This window comes from Haemorhous mexicanus, chromosome 13 (assembly GCF_027477595.1).
Source record: "Haemorhous mexicanus isolate bHaeMex1 chromosome 13, bHaeMex1.pri, whole genome shotgun sequence".
In the NCBI taxonomy this organism is placed as follows: Eukaryota; Metazoa; Chordata; class Aves; order Passeriformes; family Fringillidae; genus Haemorhous; species Haemorhous mexicanus.
The window spans coordinates 9,353,227-9,374,773 of NC_082353.1; the positions used below are offsets into that span (position 1 = coordinate 9,353,227).

General features: G+C 41.7%; 1 protein-coding gene across 1 annotated transcript in view; it reads left to right on the forward strand.

The window, feature by feature from the left end:
• The window catches only part of RFX7 (regulatory factor X7), a 47,847-nt gene extending 28,297 nt beyond the window's left edge, over window positions 1-19,550 (forward strand). The window contains exons 3-9 of the mRNA XM_059858298.1: window positions 656-738; window positions 1,524-1,646; window positions 7,628-7,744; window positions 9,537-9,621; window positions 10,291-10,498; window positions 11,082-11,377; window positions 12,275-19,550. Coding sequence (XP_059714281.1) covers window positions 656-738; window positions 1,524-1,646; window positions 7,628-7,744; window positions 9,537-9,621; window positions 10,291-10,498; window positions 11,082-11,377; window positions 12,275-15,586 — 4,224 coding nt within the window. The 3' untranslated portion in view covers window positions 15,587-19,550. The remainder of the gene's footprint in view (window positions 1-655; window positions 739-1,523; window positions 1,647-7,627; window positions 7,745-9,536; window positions 9,622-10,290; window positions 10,499-11,081; window positions 11,378-12,274) is intronic.
• Window positions 19,551-21,547: the final 1,997 nt, after the last annotated feature.

Consider the following 21,547-nt stretch of genomic DNA (forward strand, 5'->3'; position numbering starts at 1 on the left):
GCTGCATACACCAGGTAAACCTCCCCCTCCTGTCTGATCCTCAGCTGGTATCTCTGGAGGAGGAGTCTGGCATAACTGAGATGGATGTTCACTCAAGGGCTTGTGTGCAGTAACAGTTTCAATAAGGAAACAAAAAAATACATATGTACATCAATAGGTTTTTAAATGGCTTCATGAAAGTCTGTGGCACTTAACTATTCCTGCCTAGAGTGGATTGCAGGATCACATCTGGCACTCTGTGCTGTTACAGCATAGCTGGTTGTGATTCTTGATTCTCAGAGGTGCTTCATGTGTGCTCTGTCTGACAAGACCAAGTTTTCATGTTACATGTCTGGTTACAGAAGCAGTCCGTTGTTAACAGTTTTCCAGATTCTGCTTTTATTGCGTGTGGATTTTGTAATTGTAACAAGTGCTTTCTGGTGGGTGAGGATGTGCAAATAAAATAGAAAATCACATTTCTAGTCACATAGTGCTCACAGTCATGTTCTTTCACATAAATAAATATATTCTTGTTTGAAATTATAATATTAATATTTAGGAGTACACTATCAGATAACAGTTTTTAGCTGTCAAACTCAACTATTCTTACTTCCTTTTTCTTCTCCTACCTCTCTCCACCTTTTTTTTTTCCCCCAAACCAAAATACCTTATTTAGCAAGAAGTTGAGAAGTTTACAGACCTAGAGAAACTCTACCTCTACCTTCAGCTGCCTTCGGGTCCCAACAATGGAGACAAAAGGTATGTGTGTGAGTGTGAAGGTGAGCAGCTAGTACTGAAAACTTGCTTTACTTCCTGTGGCACTTAATTGCTGAGGAATCATTCACATCATGTTGGTAGCAGAAGCAACCTTTATTAAACATTAAGTACTCTTTTTTCCCTGAAGATCAGATGTTGGGGGTTTTTAAAAACTTTAGAATCTTTTATTCCATGAAAAGCGTGTGATTATAAATATCCTGAAATGAAATCGTCATCAGAGAAAGTGTTTCACAGTCTGTGTAATTGTTCCTACAGTGTTTATGTATGAAGTCATAAAATAGCAACACCAATGTGATGGTGGGTGAAAGAAAAAACTGATGGTATTTCTGATAGCACTCGTTTGACTAAAGGAAGTTCTAGAAAACCAGCCTGCAGATCAGAGTGTCACAAAACAAACCTCTTCCCAGCAGGATGGTTATAGGCAGGCAGATGCCTATAGGAAGCACCCTGAGTATCTCCTGGGGAAACTGGGCGTTCCCAAAGGACAGCTGGCAAACTCAGTGGGCAAAAGCTTAGAGGTGGCCAGTAAGGAATAATAAATTAAAGAGTCACTGTGTACTGGCAGCTGTGTATCAGTCAAGACCTGGAGTGTGGAGTCTGTTAAATTGTGGATGAAAGAGGAAGAAAGTGCTGCCCAAGGCTCAAGGAATAGGTAAATCCATGAGGTGCAGGCCCTCTGTCTGTGGTGTCTCTCCACCTGTATAGGCAGACAGTTCTGAAGGCTTCCATAGAGCCATGTCCTGATGAGCCCTGCTTTGTCTCTGCAGCGATCAGCTGTCCATGTCGTCCAGCCGTGCCCAGCAGATGCACGCCTTCTCGTGGATACGCAACACCCTGGAGGAGCACCCCGAGACGTCCCTGCCCAAGCAGGAGGTGTACGATGAGTACAAGTGAGTGCCCTGTGTGCTGCTTTAGCCAGTGCACTGCTCTGTGACACTGACTCTGCAGGTGCCCCACTGGTGTGCGTGGGACACGTGATGGACCGTGCTGCTGTACCTGAGAATGCAGTAGGTGCTCAGTGGCAAACTATTTATTACTACTGCCTCTGGAGATAAGACTGTGATGTTTAAATTGTGCATTACATGTTCGGTTGCTGAAGGAAAGGTACAAGTATTTCTCAACAAGTGAATATCACTGTCAGGTGAATGAATGAATATTGGGTTTGTTTTGTGCAGTGGCACAGGTAAAAAGCATCAGTAACTATTTTACAATATGTGTTGGCCTGCTTGTTTGCATACCCAAATGACTGCCTTAACAAGGGTGAGGGGTTGAATTGTTCCCCATAGATGCAGCTGTTTTGCACGTATGGTGTTGCCCATCGCACCTTTCTTTCCAGAATAATGCATAAATATTGGACCTTCCTACAGCAAACCTGATTTCTACAGAGGCACAATATATCTGAATATGTATGAAACCAGTAACCAAGGCCACTGTGAGTTTGTGTTGTCAAGTCTCAAAGCTACCGTGTAATGAGAAAGCGATTAGAAGCAAGGGAGAGGGAGCTGTCTGATGAAAGTTGGATTTGAATTCATTTACAGAACATACCTCATGGGGGAGGGGGAAGGAAATAATCGTCCTCAGCCCAGTTGCCTGAAGATGAATAACAGATTTATGATCTAGTATGAATATTTCCATAATCTGAACGATTACTGTAATTTGCAGGGAGCTGAATCCCTTCACCTCCTAAGTGCCTACAGGATTCACCCCACAGTAATTGTTATTGCAGGGCTGCTTTCTGCAAATAGCTCCTTTTAATTAACTCTCTGTGCTGAAGTGTTTTACCGTGATTGAGCTGAAGCAGGATGGCATTGGCCTGCCCGGGGTTGATAAACACGCACACACCTATTTGCGAGCTGCTGCAGGGCTGGCAGCGCTGACGCAGCCTGGCAGTGCAGCCAATGGCGCAGACCCGCCGCGGCGGCCAATCCCCGCGCAGCAGCGCCCGCGCAGACACGGCAACAGCGGCAGCTGCTGTGCGGGAGAGAGATGGGAGCCTTATTCTTAAATATATTTCTTATTTAATAATTTATGGCCTGCTTCAGCAACAAATCTGCTTGGCTTCCATGCTGTGCCAAGCTGCAGATGCCCGGAAATATCATCATCTACAGATTGTGGAGTGTGAAATTTGGATGGCTTTGTATGTAGCTGCATCAAGTATTTGTGTATTGTATTTTTTTTCCCTAACAAAATAAGGGTGGTAAGCAAATATTCAGGAAAATATCAAATGTTTGGAATCTGTTCTCCTTTGAAAGCTTCTGTTCTGTTTTTAAAACATTCAGTTTCTTTGAACATTTTCATGAGCTATTCTTACACACAAAAGGAGAAGTCTTGGAGTGGGATGTGGGGAACAGGCATATAAATATGTGAGTTAGTTTTGATATGTTCTTTTTCTTTACCTAAGAGTGCTAAGACCTCCCAAAACGCAGTTCTGTTAACCAGTTACCATGTCTCTCTTCTGTGTGCAGAGATGGATCTTGCATGAGCTCACATAAGCAAGCTTATGCACTCTGCATGTGTAAATCAAGCACAGAGCCAGGCTTCAGAAGACTGCTGCATCATACCAGCATCTTTGTTCCTGCCATAAATTTTGGTCAAAATAAATCTTGCAAAACTACCAGCCTTCTGCATCATCTTCCATATTTTTTTTTCTATGAAGAGGGAAAGACAGAAGCTTGCACTCCACACAAGTTCACCATTGGCAAGTGCTGATAGTGTTTTCAGGTCCTCCACATTTCAGTAGCCCCTTCTCACTGGGCTTATTCAATACAATGACTCTTCTTTCTGCTTCTTTACTCTTCAATTTAAGTGTGAATTCTAACTGGATAAAAGTGAGTGGATTCATCTTGCTTTTGAAAGGGATAAAATAAATTAAAAATGCATCACAATATAAGGCAGTAGCACTTGGGAAGGCTGAGAGCTTGCAGCTGAATTTTAGAAAGGAGGTAGATGGGAGCTGGTTCACCTCTTGTTGGTGCTGTGATCCTCCTTGTACTGATAGAATACATTGAGCTGTAAGAGGCTGAGTTTCTCTTGGGTGCTCAAAGTTCTTCTGCCATCTTCCTCTGGGAGTTATGTGGGAATACAGGCTGGAAAGTGTGGGAGCTCAAGGGGAGGTGCCCAGCACGTTATCCAGCCTGCAGTGAATGGATGCTGCTTCCCATTTGATCCTTCCAGTGTTTTCGTGTAAGTCAATTTTACTTGGGTATCTTGTCCCTATTAGAAAACATCCTTCTGCACACAGCCATGTGTAGATTGACCTGAGTTTAGAGAATTAGGATTTCAAATATAAATGCAGTCCTGCAGTACTTATGCAGGCAAAATCCTTACTTGCCCACAAAATGATTTGTTGAGCCTTCAGTAAACACTTGAGTCCTCTTATCTTTCTTCTACTGCCGTGACGCAATGGACGAAAGTCATTCATATTTAAGTTTGGTGTCCTGAAGATTCACTTGATGCGCTTAATATGGATTAGGAGGTCTTTGAGTCATCCTGTATCTCTCTCCTTTAGTCTGTAAATCATTAATCCTTGCTTTACTGGCTGCTAGGCCACTTGGTGTCACCTGATGCATAGATTATATGCACTAAGTGTTAAGAATATTAACCAACAAGTTAGAAGAATATTCAGAAGCTAACACAGAAGAAGCAGTGGGTATAGGTATACCATGTCTGTTGAACACATGAAGGACACAAGGTACATACTAATCTAGTTGGGTAGTGCTTAGCCAGGGTTTTTATATAAAATTCCCTGGTAGGAATAGGATGGGACCTATTGTGTTGCAAAGTCTAGTCCCATGTCATAAGCAACTACCCATATAATTCCTTCGAAAGCCAATCAAAGTCCACTTAAAGCAGTTGTTTCTCACCTCTACTGCTGCTCCTGGGAGTCTGACCTGCAATTTCATTTCTCTAGTGGTTTTCAGACATCTGGTTTCCATCCTACCTGATTATAAGGACTCATTTATGTGCCAGCATTATTTGTCAGCCTAATGAGAGCCTACGTCTTTCTGAGGTTCTTGACTCTAACCCATTTTTGGAGACCAGTTGTTTTGGGGGTTGGATAAACCAAGGACTCCATTTTGTTTCGTTCGATAGGTTCTTTATCATTTGGTATTCCTGCTGGTTTTTTCTGCCCAGGAAGCTGTGTAAGCTGGGCTGCATAGCCTCTCTTCCTCAGCTTTTTGGTTAATTTGTTTGTGTGTTTTAATTCAGGTGCATTGCCAGTGTATTTTATGTCTGGAGTACATTCAATTTGAAGATCTTACTCAAAAAAAAAAAAAAACTTTTGTGCTTATCATGTAGAGGAGCTGTGTACAAAGGAACAAAGCAACCGCGTGTCCGTTGTCATTCCTGTCTCTGCTCAGGCCTTCCCTCCCCCCAGTCTGTTTCCCACCCACCCTTCAAAGAGCAAAACAGCTCCTGGGCTCAGCCATGTGCCAAGAGTGCAAGTAGCAGAGAGAAGAGCTTCAGGGGAGAGACTCCTGCTATGTCCTGTCAAGTCAATGAGAGACCACAGATGGACATGGAGGGTTCTCTGCCAAGCCAGGAGGGGGAGGGGCCATGGAGGATGATCTGTCTGAAGGCTGAAATTCCATGATAATACTGATAGCTCAGAATTTACAGGCTTGCAAGAGCTTCCACTGTGGATATGAGGAGACCATTTAGACTGTATGTTCTTGCTGCTAGGAAGTGATTGTCTTACAGCAGATGTGCTAGGTGTGAGGAAAGGATAATTTTATTTCCTTTTAATTTATTTAGTTTCTCTTAAGGGGGAAATAATTTTAACTTTGAAGTTAATAGTAGGTCTCTAATCCTGGTGTTTTGCTAGCTTGTTTTTTTGGGGTTTTTTATTTTGCTGACGTTGTTGAGTTTCAATCCAAGATACTGCTGTCTATGGCAGAGAAATTTAGAGAGTCCTCCTTTGAATGGTATTTGAATTTTAAAGTCTTGTAATCAGCATTGGTAAGCAACAAGGACCCTCCATTAAGGAATTTTCAGACTAAAGTTTGCATCCATGGAGGTCTGGGAAGATGCTAGGGACAAAAAGCACACAGAGATCTATTTATTAAACATGGAGCAATGTCTGATTCCTGCGAGGGTACAGTGAGGCAGCAAAGAATTCCTTTGTAATAACTTCAAAGGGGCATATCTAGAAACCAGCCTCTGTGAGTGACATATGTTGAAATGCAATGTGTTGGTATATAAATTGGATATAAAGCTTCTTGATGTTCCACATGGAAACTAGACTGATAGGCCTGGCTGTGTACCAGTTGTAGGCCATGTCTCCTGGTTTGGATGTGGTGGGGAGGCTCTGCAGGGGAGTGTCAGCACCAAAGAGCGTAAATGTTGCTGTTTGTCTTCAAAATCATTCAGTCTGTGGTGGTGCTCTCCAAGTGGAGGATACCAACATACAGCCAGGGTGAAAGCAGCAGATACTTGCTCTGTAGTAACCAATATTTTTACTGAGAAAATAAAAGTAGTGGAAGTATCTCAAGAAATACATAGAGCTTTCTACAGAGCTATGACTTGAAGAGAAGACATTTTGACTGGCCCACTTGGATGCAGATTGTTACTAGGTGATGCTGGGGATGAAGCATCTGTTTCAGACTGCTGCTTTTTCTTTGCATCTGCCTGAGTTTCTGGGGTTGGTTTGTGTGTGTGTACCTGATTAGAGTAGAGGCAGCTGTGAGGTGGGAAATCATCATTTCTCTGCGCTCTTGCTGATAACCACACTGATCATGTGCACCTTTTCAGAGGCAGGTTGGTTTTGTGTATTGCTGATAGCACTTCTTATGGGAAAGGAGGTTGTTGCTATCTCGGGTTGATGCGGTGGCTGTTGGCAGTCTCACTGAGAAGGTTTTATACTGGTGCATTTTAGGCCACAGCACATCTGTGCAACAGTGCAGGGATTTGCTGTCTTCGTCCAGCCTCTCACACTTCCAGAGCAGGTCCTGGTTTTCTCCTTTGCTTTATGTTTCTGATTTTCCAGAACATTCACCTTTTGCAGCAAATTCAACAATTCTTGTTCTCTGCCTCAAGAACGTATTTTTTAAATGTCTCATACGCTGAAACAGAATTCCTTTTCCTGTTTTTGAGAACTGAAGACAAGTAACAGTGCCCATTTTACTAGAACAAGTAAAGATGGCGAAATAATTACATTTTGTTTCTTTATTCCCCTATATCATCAGGTTGTATACTGAGCTGCATGATGGTCTTCATTTGCAGCAGCAGTTGGAATCTCTGTTAATTTAGGACTGTTAAATAGGATTGTCTATAATCAAGAAGCTCTCATAGTTCAGTAGAGCCACAGTGGTAGGAGGACTGGGTCCTCAATATGTGCTTATGTTGCACCTACAAAGCTGATTTCCTGGGAAGACATCTTTTAAGTTGGGTTCTGTTGCGGTCTATTAAATAGAAGCTGTATATGGAAAATCTTTCTCTGGACACTGACACATCTCTTACCTACTGCTTTTCAAATATTCCGGCAGGCCTTACCACACTCAAGCTGTGCTTCTGGCTAGAGCAGGGTCTCTGCTTTATTATGTCCTGAAATATGTGAATCGAAACATATGCTTCAAACTGAAACGTGGAGTAAATCTCAACTGTGCTCTAGATAGTGCCACTGCTTGTTATGTCTCCACATGACTTGTCTTTGAACTCAGTAGAGAACTAGGCAAAAACTATGATATTAATAGCTCTGTTTATACATTTTTAATGCATTCAATTCATTGCGGATAGCTTCATTAATGTTAAATGTGGTTCTAAATATGGACGGGAATAAGTGTTTTCTTTTGAAAACCTTTGGAGTCTAGCATGTAGGCTGGCCTCTTGCATTAACTGCGATTCCATTCACGCTTTTTTCTCTTTGTTGCAGGAGCTATTGTGACAATCTTGGCTACCACCCATTAAGTGCTGCTGACTTTGGAAAGATCATGAAAAATGTCTTTCCAAATATGAAGGCCCGTCGTCTAGGCACTAGAGGCAAATCAAAATATCCTTTGCTAGAACGCTTCTCAGTAACTGGTTCTGCCCTTACCTGGAGAGCATCTGTCTTTGTGGCTTAACTACTGGCTAAATGTAGAAGTAATGTTGAATAAAAAATGCCGACACTTCCAACGTTCTTTAAAAATTATTAGTTGCAGTAGTGTTAGGTTGCAAAATATAACTTTGGAAACAAGTATTTAAATTTAGGTTCTGACACTTAGTTGTCACAGCAGCAAGGCATCAAAAAAGTTTTACAATTTAGTGCAAAGAGAGATATTGGAATAAAGGAACCAAAACTGTTAGTGATTTTCAAACCAGTTTTTTCATCAGTCAGAATATTTTCTTTTCTGAGCTGAGAATTGTACCTTCCCATGAGAGCTCTTAGAAGCCATGGTGAAGTAATGTCCTACCTGCTTCATTCCCCAGGGCTGGCTCTCGTTGCATTCTGACATGCTGGGTGGGCAAAGCCCCAGCAGTCAGTAGGGGAGGGTGAGCATGAAAAGGCTAAAAGGCATTGAGGTGCTGGTAGGCCCTAATTAAAAACCACTCAAAAGAAGTAACAGTAATTATATGGATGTGCTGTGATACTGGCCTTTGCCAGGTCTCACTTGAAGCATGCACTTAGACAATTAAATACTAGCAGGTAGCCCAGAATTGCTTGTCTTCCACTGAGGGAAAAAACCTTCCATGCTGTAGTAAATGGGGAAGTTACGTGTCAGTTAAACTGTTTCATAAAATACAGTGTTGGATTATATAGCAGTGAAATCTGAAACTTAGTGCTCATGTTTGGATAGAGCTAGAGAAGTGTTAAGGAAGAGCTCATACGATGTAATTGTAGCTTGACCCAGGGGATCTCTTTAAGTTCTATTTCCAATGTTTCTAATTCAGAATGATTAAAATGTGACCTTGTCTCACACCTACCATAATTCCCAGGCTCCTTAGATTTCTTTTACTGTAATTATGCTCCATCCAGGTTAATGCAAGCAATTGCAAACTACATGGCCTAGGAAAGAATACAGACATGTTTACAGAATGTGAAAAATCAGTGATCCTGCAAAGGATTTGTGTATCATGGAGAAAAGACACTGTGTATGAACTCCCAGACTGATGCTGAGGAGAGGAAAAAAAAGGCTGATTTGATTTTTAGACCTATAAACAAGTGAGTACAGATAATAAAGGGAGCATATTTTTGTGTACCGATTTGATGAGGTCGGTGTAAGAAAAAGTCTGAGTCTTTATATTTTCACAGAAAAATTATCATGGGTGAGGAGAGAGGGCTTCAAAAATAGCGTGAAATCTTAGGAAGAGATGCAGTCATTGGGCACTTTATCTTGTCCTGGGGAACTTCAGTTTGAGGAAGTCCTTCAGGAGAAGGAAACAAAGTAGAACCTAAGTTTAAGAATGCGTTTTTTGATAGTGATTAACTTTTTTTTTCTTTTTTTTTAATTAAATCTCCCATCTTGTTTTAGAAAGAGAGTTTAGTAAAACCTTATGTTAATGATTTCAATTAACTAATTGAAGCTTCCTGGAATGGTTTAGTGCTTGTTCTAAGTCATCAAATGAAGTTATTCATACCCAGCATCTCTGCATGGATCGAGACACCCAATGACCTGGCCAAGAATGCAGCCATTGATAGACTTTTGATTCTCACTGGCTGTGAGATCATGCTAATGACAGGAATTCTTAGTTCTGTGTTGAGTTTGCTTTTGAAGCTCATGAGGGTTATCAGAGGAAATACTGCTCTTTTCCCCTGTCCCCCAGCTAACAAGCAGACAATGTAGACCTTAATTGTTGTTCACATATTGCTACAGTGGACTGAGGAAGAAGGCTTTTGTGCATATGCCAACACTGCCCAACCTTGACTTTCATAAAACTGGAGATGGGGTATGATATACATTTGCTTATTTATATATATTTCTGCAAGTTAGCATTTATTATGCTGTTTTTCTGTCAGAACTTTTCAAAACAAAGTGAAGATCTATGCAGCTTTTAAGATTTTTCTCCGCGATTCTTATATTCTGAATAGTTGTTTAATGTCTTTTTCTGTAAAGTTCGTGATGAATTGCAATACTCTTAAACTAATTTAGGAGGGGAGGTAGACATCCACAGTGTTCCTATCTACCATATACATATTTTAAACTCTGATTCTGTTTTGCTTTTACTGTATTTTTTAAAGTCAGTACTAGTGAAGAGATACCCCAGTGAAAGAAGCAGTTCCTGGGTAATAGTGACTACTGAATTGACAAGACTCTGGATACAGGGGAAATGAATTGTTGGTGCTCCAAATATTAGGATTCTGTCTGTGATGTTCTTCCAGAAATGTCAATTCCATATAATGCCTTTGGGAATACCCCACAGATTATCGTTAAGACATTTAATTTTGAAAGATACTGATGTTGTGATCTCAGTCTCATAATTTCATGTAAAACTGTGAACACACTACTCCAACTTCTGGTGTGATTCGGATAATAATTTGCTTTCTATTTTTGTTTTTGTGCCTTAATGACCCTTATTAATGTAAGTAACCCTTCCTCCTTTGTTTGTTTGGTTTAGTTGGATGGAGCAGAGCCATCGGGGCAGCTGCAAAGTGCGGATGAGGAAGTTGTGTCTGCAGCCTGCCGGCTTGTTTGTGAATGGGCCCAGAAAGTGCTGAGCCAGCCTTTTGATACAGTCTTGGAATTGGCTCGTTTCCTTGTCAAAAGTCACTATATTGGTACCAAGTCAATGGCAGCTTTAACAGTAATGGCAGGGGCACCAGCAGGTAATGAGATAACACTTGTCCTTTTGCCATTTTCCCCTTGATCACGCAGAGGTTTGGATCCATTCTGATATTAGATGCACTGTATTTAATGCCTTGGCCATTAGATATTGTCATATACTCAAAGCTGCTCCTCTGTGACACACAGCCGCAGCTTCCTGGAAGCATTTTTCATTTAAAGCTGCCTTAGAACAGGTAACAAAACCACGTCAGGTGCTGGATTTTAAAGGCTCATCTGCAACGTGCCCGCCGCCCTCTGCTGCCAGTTCAGTGAAGTGCACGGGGCTGAGAGAGTGCTGACACACAAGATGCCATTTCACATTATTAGAAACAAGAGGCCCATACAGAGTGTTTTAGCAGCTATAATGCCCAACTTGTCTAAAAGACAGAGATTTTGCCACAAATATGGGAATAAACTGAAGCTGAACAGATTTAAACATGAAGTGGATGGGAGCAGCTCATGGAGGAGGTGTTCCCAGAAAGGTTTTGGAGATGCCTGCCAGATATTCTCTGTTAAATGTAGAAGTGGCACCACAGCAGACAGGATATATTTGGTTGTAATTCGTTCTCCTTCTTTTGTTTTCAGGAATAAAAGGGATCCCCCAGCCCTCAGCTTTCATACCTACTGCTGAAAGTAATTCTTTTCAACCACAAGTGAAAACTCTGCCATCTCCTGTTGATGCTAAGCAGCAGCTGCAGCGTAAGATCCAGAAGAAGCAGCAAGAACAGAAACTGCAGTCTCCTTTGCCAGGAGAGTCTCCAGTAAAGAAAACAGAAGGCGCTGCAACCAACGGTGTGACCAGTATATCTAATGGAAGTCCAGCCATTCTGTCCCCTCCACCTATTGGCATTGTTGTGGCTGCTGTCCCCAGCCCCATTCCGGTAATGCTCTCTAGCAATTCTCTAGAGAATCCACCCTATGAAAAGATTGTACATTGCCAGTACATAAGCAGTGGTGTCAGTGGATTAGAACAGTTTCCATTCAAAGGCTTGGGTGCCTCTATGCTTTTCTGTCTGGGTTATGTTATAGCACATTAGTTACAGGGTTGATACAGAGGCAGCAGAATTCTGATCATGTAGCATAGGCCAAGTTCATCTTTGACATCATTAAAGTGAGCCTGGTGAAGTTTAACCAGATGAGAGGGCTGACATCAGTTGTGTGGGTCACTGAGGCCCTAATATGGAATCTAAATTGCTTTTCATTGGCCCAGTGTGTTTAGTGACAGTTACAATTTTATTTTGAATTAATGTCTGTAGTACAGAACATTTTTGTCTTTCAGCCTTGTAAGATTGGGCAAGGGAGTACAGGAAGGTTATTTGGTGTTAAGATGTTCACTGTGCTGTTCATTTTGATAGGTAAGCCAGTTTTTCTCTCTGGTAGTGAGTTTGTATTTAACTCACTTTTGAAACCTTAGCAATGAGCAGTATTTTGAACACATCCTCTCCTCTTAGCCTTTGTATGTCAGTCTTTTTGTCCCAGGTGGTGAAGGATTGTATGAGAATAACCCTTTCATTAGCAGAAGAGCACACTAGTGTATATACCAGTGCCTCATGCCTTAAAAATAGGAGACATATGTCTGTCTACCAATCCTTAGGCAGAGAAATAGAAATTGTCTTGGACAAGTAAAAGAGCTTATTTCGTTTCAAACTGATATTCACTAGCTTTGGTGTATTGAGCTATGCTGTCTTTCACCTTTGAAATGCTTGGGGCTGAGGTCATGTGTGGGCTTGGGGACCTCTGGCTTCATTACCACACCTTTTCTTTCTCTCTCTTTACAGGTGCCAAGAACCAGGCAGTTGGTGACTTCTCCAAGTCCTATGGGATCGTCTGATAGCAAGGTCCTGCCGCTCAATGTTCAGGTGGTCACTCAGCACATGCAATCAGTCAAGCAGCCACCAAAGACTCCCCAGAACGTTCCCGCCAGCCCCGTTGGTGACCGCTCTGCCCGCCATCGCTACCCGCAGATTTTACCCAAGCCAGCAAACACCAGTGCTCTCACCATCCGCTCTCCCACGACGGTGCTATTTACCAGTAGCCCAATCAAGACTGTTGTGCCAGCTCCACATGTGAATTCCTTAAACGTGGTAAAAATGACAGCAATATCTCTTGCCCCAAGCAGCAGTAGTGTGCCCGTCAAACAGACGCCTTCAGTTAGCACCAGTGCAGGAGCAGTGGAAGAAGGGAGGACTGGTCCACAGATCAAAAATGGATCTGTTGTTTCACTTCAGTCTCCAGGATCCAAGCCTAGCACTGCTGCAGCTACACCTGCAGTCAAGATCAAAACAGAACCAGAAGCATTGCTGGATGAGAACTCTGCACAGGGCCAAGAGAGTTCTGACGTGTCTAAATCCATAAAGGCAACCCCTGACCTGCCTCCTGCACAGCTAATTAATTTTGAGGTTGCAGCCTTGAAGGTTTCAACAGATGATGTCATGGAGCTAAAACCAGGTAAGGGCTGTGATCAGGAAGCTGAAGAAGCAGGGACCAAGTATAAGACACAGTCTGATGAAATCACACCAGTTTCTTCAGCAGGCAATAATCAAAGCACTCTTAAGCTCACAGTTGCCAGTCAAAACTTGTCCAGCACCAGCATCAATTCACCTCCTACTGGTGAGTCTATGATTAAAGACAAAACGTGCACTAAAAGTCCAAGAAAGCGACAACCTTCCACACTTCAGGATTCCCAGTTACCACCTGTAAAGAAACCACTAGTGGAGCAGTTTACAGCTGGCAGTGCTGTGGAGGGTCAAAAAGCTAACAATGTTAAGAAGGTTCTGAAGGTTGGATCAATAGCTAGCAGTGACAATACAGCAACGCTTGCTCAAGTTCCCATCAAGGTACCCGTGACAGTACCTGTACCTCCTACAGCTGCTGCGAACTTAGCAACAGACCTTTCTTTGAGCACCAATTTAAATACCTGTGATCCTGCTTTAGAACAGCAGCTTGCATCAGCATCATCTCCAGATATAAAAGTAAAATTGGAAGGAAACTTGTTTATCATAGAAAATGATTCAAAATCTGATGGCAGCTTTAACCCAAATACTTGGCACCATATCACCAAAACCTCTGATTTTGCATCTGTGAATTGTGATCAGCAACAAGATATCAGTGTTATGACTATTGCTGGGCACTCTGGCTCTAGTGACTTACAGGAATCGGCGTGGGAGCCGGTGCACTGCGAAGGTATACAGCAGGATGTGTACAGCCAGCAGTTACAGAGCCAGATCCAGGACTCCTTGGATCAAATACAAGCACAGTCTTCAAATCAGTTACCTCTGCAGTCTGAGCTGAAAGAGTTTGAGCATACAGTCCCTCAGTCAAATGAAAACTTCTTTTCATTTGATGATGACCTTACCCAGGACAGCATTGTGGAGGAGCTGGTGCTCATGGAGGAGCAAATGTCCATGAATAATTCCCATCCTTATAGTGGTTGTCTAGGAATGGCACTTCAGAGTCAGGCTGCAGCTCAAGGAGCTCCCGTATCATCTCATCCAAGCGGCACGCACTTTTACCATTCGATACATAACAACAGCACTCCAATTCACACTCCCACCCCCACTCCCACCCCGACTCCCACTCCCACCCCGACTCCAACACCCACCTCCGAAATGATTGCAGGATCTCAGAACTTGTCTCGAGAGAGCCCTTGTTCAAGGCTGGCTCAGACGACTCCGGTAGACAGCGCCCTAGGAAGCAGCCGGCACACGCCCATCGGCACACCGCATTCCAACTGCAGCAGCAGTGTCCCTCCGAGTCCTGTGGAATGCCGAAACCCATTTGCGTTTACTCCCATCAGCTCTAGCATGGCTTACCACGATGCCAGCATCATATCAAGTAGCCCTGTGAAGCCGATGCAGCGGCCTATGGCTACCCATCCTGACAAAACCAAGCTCGAGTGGATGAATAACGGCTACAGTGGGGTTGGTAATTCCTCGGTTGCAAACCATGGCATCCTCACAAGCTACCAGGAGCTGGTGGAAGATCGCTTCAGGAAACCTCACGCTTTTGCAGTTCCCGGCCAGTCATACCAGTCTCAGCCGCGCCACCACGACACTCACTTTGGTCGTGTGACTCCTGTTTCACCTGTGCAGCACCAGGCAGCCCCTGTCAGTAGCACTACCAAGCAGGAGGGCTTTGCTGTTCCTGCGCCTTTGGACAACAAAGGAACTGGTTCATCTCTCAACAACAGTCTGAGATGCCGGAGCGTGAGCCCTGCTGTCCATCGGCAGCGTAATCTCAGTGGAAGCACTGTTTACCCTGTGTCAAATATACCACGTTCTAATCTGACACCTTTTGGAAGTCCGGTGACTCCCGAAGTTCACAATGTATTTGCTAATATCCATGCAGACACCAGTGCCAATAACATAGCACAGAGAAGCCAGTCAGTCCCGTTGACTGTGATGATGCAGACGGCCTTCCCGTCTCTTCAGAAACAAACAAACACTAAAAAAATAACCAGTGTGTTGTTAAACAAACTTGATTCTGATAGTGATGATGCAGTGAGAGGTTTGGGAATGAACAACATGCCCTCAAATTACACAGCCAGGATGAATCTCACTCAGATTTTGGAGACATCCACCGCTTTTCCTAGTGCCAACCCACAAAGTATGATCAATTCCAGCACTTCAGTTTATGAATTCCAAACACCAAATTACCTCACAAAAAATAGCAGCACCGATCAGATCAGTTTTTCTTCTGGAGATAACCAAGCACAATCAGACATCGGAGAGCAGCAATTAGATTTTAGCAGCACTGTAAAAGACCTTTTAGGGGAGGACAGTCTGCCAACAAACCAGCAGCTGGTGAATCAGGTGGCATCAGATCTCAATAACGTTGCATCTGTCTTTCCCAGCGACATCAGGTTGTCTTCCGAGCTCTCAGGCAGCATTAACGATCTGAACACTTTAGACACAAATCTACTGTTTGATCCAGGTCGTCAGCAGGGACAAGATGATGATGCTACACTGGAGGAATTAAAAAATGACCCCTTGTTTCAACAAATCTGCAACGAATCCATTAACTCAATGACTGCATCAGGTTTTGAGTGGATGGAGAGTAAGGATCATCCTGCTGTTGAAATGTTGGGTTAATCTTGTTTTATAATATGTATGTAGCACACTGTATCTAAAAGACAGACGTATTGTATTTGTCTTAATGGAAGTGCCTCCTGCAGCAGAAACACTTGCTATGTATTGTGGCATTTTTAAAAAAAGTTTGCTGTACCTGTTGCTCATTCTTCAGTAAGGAAAAGGCAGTCTTACCAATTTTAAACAAATCTCTGAAGGTGATGGGCTATCAAAGAGCCAGTATTAAAATTTGAATTTTGGAGTGTTTCCCATTCAACATTTCTTGTTTTAGCAAATAAAGAAGTGGTTGATGGCAGCCAGTGATGACAGCTATGGTTGATGCTTTGGGAGGGTTTTAATTCTAGCTTGTTAGTAGGCTTTCCATACTTTGTATTGGTTGTTACTTCTTAGTAGATGATCTTTATTGACCTTTGTCATCCAGGTTTGAAATGCAGGGTGCCTGCAGGTAGGTAAGGTGGTGGGGAGTGGGTACAAGTGGACCAGGTGACATGCAGATGCCTGATAATTGTGTAGCTGTCTGGAGCACTGCTCGATGGTGAACTTTGGGAAATCTCTGTAGCACTGGTGCCACTGGCATCTCCAGTAAAACACAGAGATGGGAAAAGCTAACAGGAACGATCAAGGAAAAAGATGCACTAAATTTTTTTATTTAAGAGAAATAAATCTATGTAGTTATTTTATCCATTAATATCCATGACATACTTGATATTTTACTTCTCATGTCAATGTTTTTATATTAGGTAAAATTAATGCAAAAAGATTTAGAGCACTGAGATTTAATCTAGGCATAACCCCCATATTTTAAAGTGATAGGTACTATGTATCAATTCTAGAGAAGGAACGTGGTATTTTCCTTCTTTTTTCCTTTTTTTTTTTTTTTTTTTTATAGAGAGCTGCTGGAGCTCATTAAAATGCTGTTTCTAAAAGCTCGGGTTTTTTTAAGTTTGCTCTTTTCTAACCTAGTGGAGGGCATAGGAAGATGTTATTTTTTTCTCTATTTCAGTAGTTTGAGCCTGTCTTTCTTGCTCGCCCTCTTTCTCTCAAGCAAGAGATTATTAAAATATTAGAAAATGTGGTTAATCTAAAAATATTTCATGTAGAGCCATAATACTGCCAGGCACTTTACAGATAAACAGTAAGACACACAATCATTCTTTTGGTAAAACTTCTTTTAAAAGTCCTTACTGTTTTCGAAGCCTGAATTCAGTTTTCAAAAGTGATTTGACAGGGTTGATGAATCTATTTTTTTTTTTAAGGAAAAAAATGTTGCCCCTCTGGAAAATAAGAATTAGACTCCTGTCTCACTGGATTGCTAAAACTAAAAAGACCTTTTATTTTATCAGCATGGCATACGTGGATCTCTCATGGTCAAAAGAGAGAGGTATTTACCCAGCTATGGCCTTGATGCTAGAAAGAGGACTTGCAGAGGCAGATTTTTACAAAAGAAGTGGTGCACTGAGTATGCTACCTTACTATCCCTTAAGCCTAGTATAAAATCGATTACTTTTCCTGTGACCTGACACAAAGCAGAAAATAGAGCAGGAAAAATTTTCTTCTTTTGCATTTCTTTGATGAGTGGTAAAAAATTTACAAAGGGGGAGGTTCAGTAAACCCCCCTAAATTCTCTAAGGGTAAGATGCTCAGATTTTTTCATGTGATAAGTGGTTTTCTTTAAGTGACTTGGTGGTCTTCTGTTTCTTCAGTTTTTGTAAATGACTTGAGATCCCAGTACTGGTCAATTTTTTTGGCAGTGCTGATTCAACTTGTGCTGCTGTATTGGCACTGGAGGTGCTGGTGTATCATGGCTTGTCTTGCCCTTGCCCCAGTTCATCACCAGTTGATGGCTTCTTCTGCAAGGACAAACAGGTGTGCCAAGTAATGGCACCTTGTGGGGGCCTGATTTCTCTGTGCTTGCATCAGAAGTTTTGCCACTTCATCAGGAGCAAACCTGGAGAGTTCTGATCCCTCCTTGAAGCACAAGGATGTTGGTTTTCTTTAAGACCAAGTGACTCTTCCAAGGCGATGGGGAGGAGACTAAAAGCTGCATAGTAACCTTCTGCTTGTTGTCCTGCCAGGTGTGTGTCAGTAAGACTTGAACCATTTTTCTTGTAGACTAAAGTTGCTGAAGGCAGGGCTTGAATCCTGCCCATGGCCTTTGGTAGGAGGATGGGTCTGAGAGACACTCAGCTCCCTTTTGTTTCTGTTTCCTGGCCCTGTGTGAAGTGCCAGCACTACTGTGAATAGGTGAAACCTGCTTCGATGAAGGGGGAGGGTCCTTGCAGCTCACTTCTTGTGTGGCTGTGACTCAGAGCCAGCTGCGGGAGGAGCTGCCCGTCTGCCATGGTGGGCTGGCCTCACTTCGGGTCGCACACACTGACACTGAGGGGTGCCTGGGGGAAGGAAGGTTTAGCCTAACTGCTAGGTTTTTAGGAAAATTTCTCACAAAAGCAAAAGTAGATTTAAAGTTGATGCATTCTAAATTATGCAGCCATCACCAAAGGTTTTTAAAAAAAGTGCGTTTAAAATTCTCTTTAAATGCAAGCATTACATTGGGCCTAACATGTGACTTAATTAGCAGAAATATTCTATAATCAGTGTGTTTAAAGCAAATATATGTTTAATTTTAAAAGTATTAAATTTGATAAGAATTGTTTCAAGTAAAATCCAAGGCACAGGCACAGCTTTGTACATTGGTATGTATCATTCTAGAGATGTTTGTGTGTTGGTGTTACAATTAATGTTAGGTCCCTGTACTTAGTGCTAGTTAGTTCTTTATGATACATTGAGACAGAGCACTACTGCACACCAAAGTATGCAATACCCAAAGGAAAATTCTGTGATCCTAACAAATGGAAGCCTGTCTTTGTCAGATACTCCAAAACTTTGAATTTGAGACAGTTCTGACCCCTTGTTTACATTATTGGCTTCCTACTAACATAAGAAATAAATTATTTTGATAGCAGTTTTTGCTAAAGTATACAAACTAGTGAATTTGTACCCTGTGTACAGTATTGCAGCAAACACTTTAAATTTGATTGCTTGGTTAGTCCAGCAAACTTTCGGGGTTCATATATTGCACTAAAATTCTGTTGAACCTGTGGCAGGCACATTCCTTAGGATAAATGCAACAAATACGGCCCACAGATTTAAAAAAAAAGGCAAAATGAAAAAAAAAAAAACTTTTTAATGTGTTTCATTATTAAAAGGCAAAATGTCATTAAAAGTGACAGGTGAAATTGTCTTATGTAGCAATGTGCATTGATCTCAATGAGATATTTCTATTTTTGATTCTCTTACATGAGAATATTGCAGCAGGAAAAATTAAGTTTAGTTTGCTTCACCATGTTAATACATGATCACAAAACGTGCATGAGTGTTAATGACTTAATCTTGTACAGTACTAGATATATTCCTGTAACCACTTTTATTTTTTTTATTCTTTTGCTGTATTGAAGCTGGTTCAGTGTTAACCAGGTGAGCATAGTTATTCACAAGTTATTTACTTTTTTATGTTAACTAATTCAGCTTAGTTATTGTTGAATATGTTCCTTTCTTGGATTATTTTTTATTGTTCTGGTGTTGAAAAACATTTTTGCATCATTTTATCATGATAAGAATTCATGAAGTAAATAATTTGCAAATAATTGCAATAAGCACTGACTTCTGAACTGAAAAGAAGGAAAGCGTTTCTTGTGCAGTGCATCTGAGGATCATATAATAGTCTTGTACTATACTGTGCTTTATTTACTGCACCATAAGGAGAGAAAAATCCCTGTTCCACATTTTCATTTAGTGCAGGAAATCCAGTTTCTCCCCTCTTCCCCGGTGTTTTGTTGTCTGTTGTACTGCTGAAACTACAGTAGTTGAATATTGCAGTAGCATTTCAGTTATTTTTTTTATTGAAAGTGCTCAAAAATTGTTTTTTAAATGTTTTCAAAAACAATAAAAACATTTTGTATTAAAATTATTTCTGGAGTTTTTCTTTATATGGAAAATGTGCTTTAGGGCTGGCCTAAAATACAGAGCTTTGTAGTTTGTGCGATGACAGAGGACAGCTGCCCAGTTGACCCTTGCTGCAATTGCTGAGCCCAGTAAAGCTGAGTGTGAAGGTGAATCTTCCTCACTGGGTGCCTTGGTCAGACTTAGTCCAAGTGTTGGTTTCACACCTGGGTGCTAGCTCTTGCTGTTGTGACATACAAGATCCCATTGCTGGTGTTGCCATCCACTGTATTGGTGCTTGCCTTGTTTTGCTTTCCGTATTCATAAGGCACTCTTACAAGGCGGTGTTAGTGTGGCTTGGGTTGCTGACATAAAGGGGAAATGTGTGCTTTGATCTATGGAGTCCTGTATGTGGATTGTAAAATGGCATGTAAACCCATCAGTGTACCTAGCACAGTCTGTGTGAACAGGATGGAAAGGCATTGCCACAGAGCAGGAGCCGGCTATGGAAAAATGAGAGAGGATAAATATTCAGGTTTTCATGCCAAAGAGATAGCACCTGTTCAGACTTAGACTACATCCCAGGCTATAGAGGTGCTGAAGTGAGCTGGCAGGTGATAAGATTTGATGTTTGCACAAATCCCTTAGGCTCTTCAACAAAGAAAAAGAATTATCACAGAGACATAAGATGACATAAATGAAAGAGAATCAGAAAGATAGAAATTTTAACATATCATGGGAGGAAATACTATTAATATATCTCACTGCATTCTAAACATGCTTTACAGAGAGTTCCCAACGAGCAATTGACAGACACCCTTTATGTTCCACAGTCATAAAAAATGCAAATTAAAAACTCATAAGATATGAGATGAAATATAATGTAGAAGATAATAGAAGGATACTTTAGAAATTGCTGATTCACCTGAAGTAATAATGGGTTTTAATTGGAACCTCTCAGCTGTAAATTTGAAAGAAGTTGTCTTAATGGTTAGTAAAAAGGATCAAAATAACAAACAAATCTCTGAATGGAAATGTCCTAACAGAAAAGGTTTAAGAAGGTAGAAATCTTGGAACTGAAGTCACAAGCTTTGTAGATTTAAAATTATTAGATGTTTATGTGCTTAATAAAGACATCCAGAGAAAGTCCAAACAATTGCTTTGAAATAGTTTTACATCTCCATAAATACAAATCTGTATGTGTGAATGCAGCTGGTATTCTAGTAAACAGAATTCCACCTCTGGGGTTAGGGATTGCTGTGTCAAATGAGGCAGTGGTTCATGTAGTCCATACAGTGTCTCTGGCAACTGATACCTCTTCTCTCGAGCAGACCTGCATTATTACGTGGGCATGGAATACACGGCTCTTTGGAAACTGTTCTAGACTCGAGGCAGAAGCTCCATCTGAAGCCAGTCAGAGTTAACCAATGCTTGGATCTTGCTGCTCTCCTCCCTCTCTTAAAAAAGGTACAAGTTAAGCTTGGATAAGGAGACCAAATTGAAGAAAAATATATAGTGAGGCTTACAAATTAGAGCAACACTGGGAAGTTATGCCAAACTTAAGGAAGGAGCAGGGACCTGACTGTATGCTTAAGATGTTTCTGAGTTGGAATCCACAAAAATAGTTAACAATTAACCTGAATGTGCCCAGGCCTGGGCTATGCTGTCCTTGTGCTGTGCTGTATTTGTCCTCTGGCTGCAGGGAAACCTTGGCCAGGTAGCCATAACAGAGGAGCCTGCAGGCAGCTCCCACTCAGTGCTGGCAATGATGCCACTTGTGTGTCCTTGCATTTTATCTGAAAGTGCAGCTGGAAGTTCTCATGTGAACATCCTTTCTGCTTGACCTTTGAAGTAGTGAGCAGAGTTGTTTTCTGGTAGGAAAATCCTGTAAAAACTCAAATAAGGTGGCGTTCTATGGGCAAGATGTGTGTGTGGCTTGGAGGGCCATTCTGTGCTGCACAGTTAGGAGATCTGAAGGGATGTGAGACCGTACTGTCCTTTCTTGTAATTTAGGCATTACTTCAC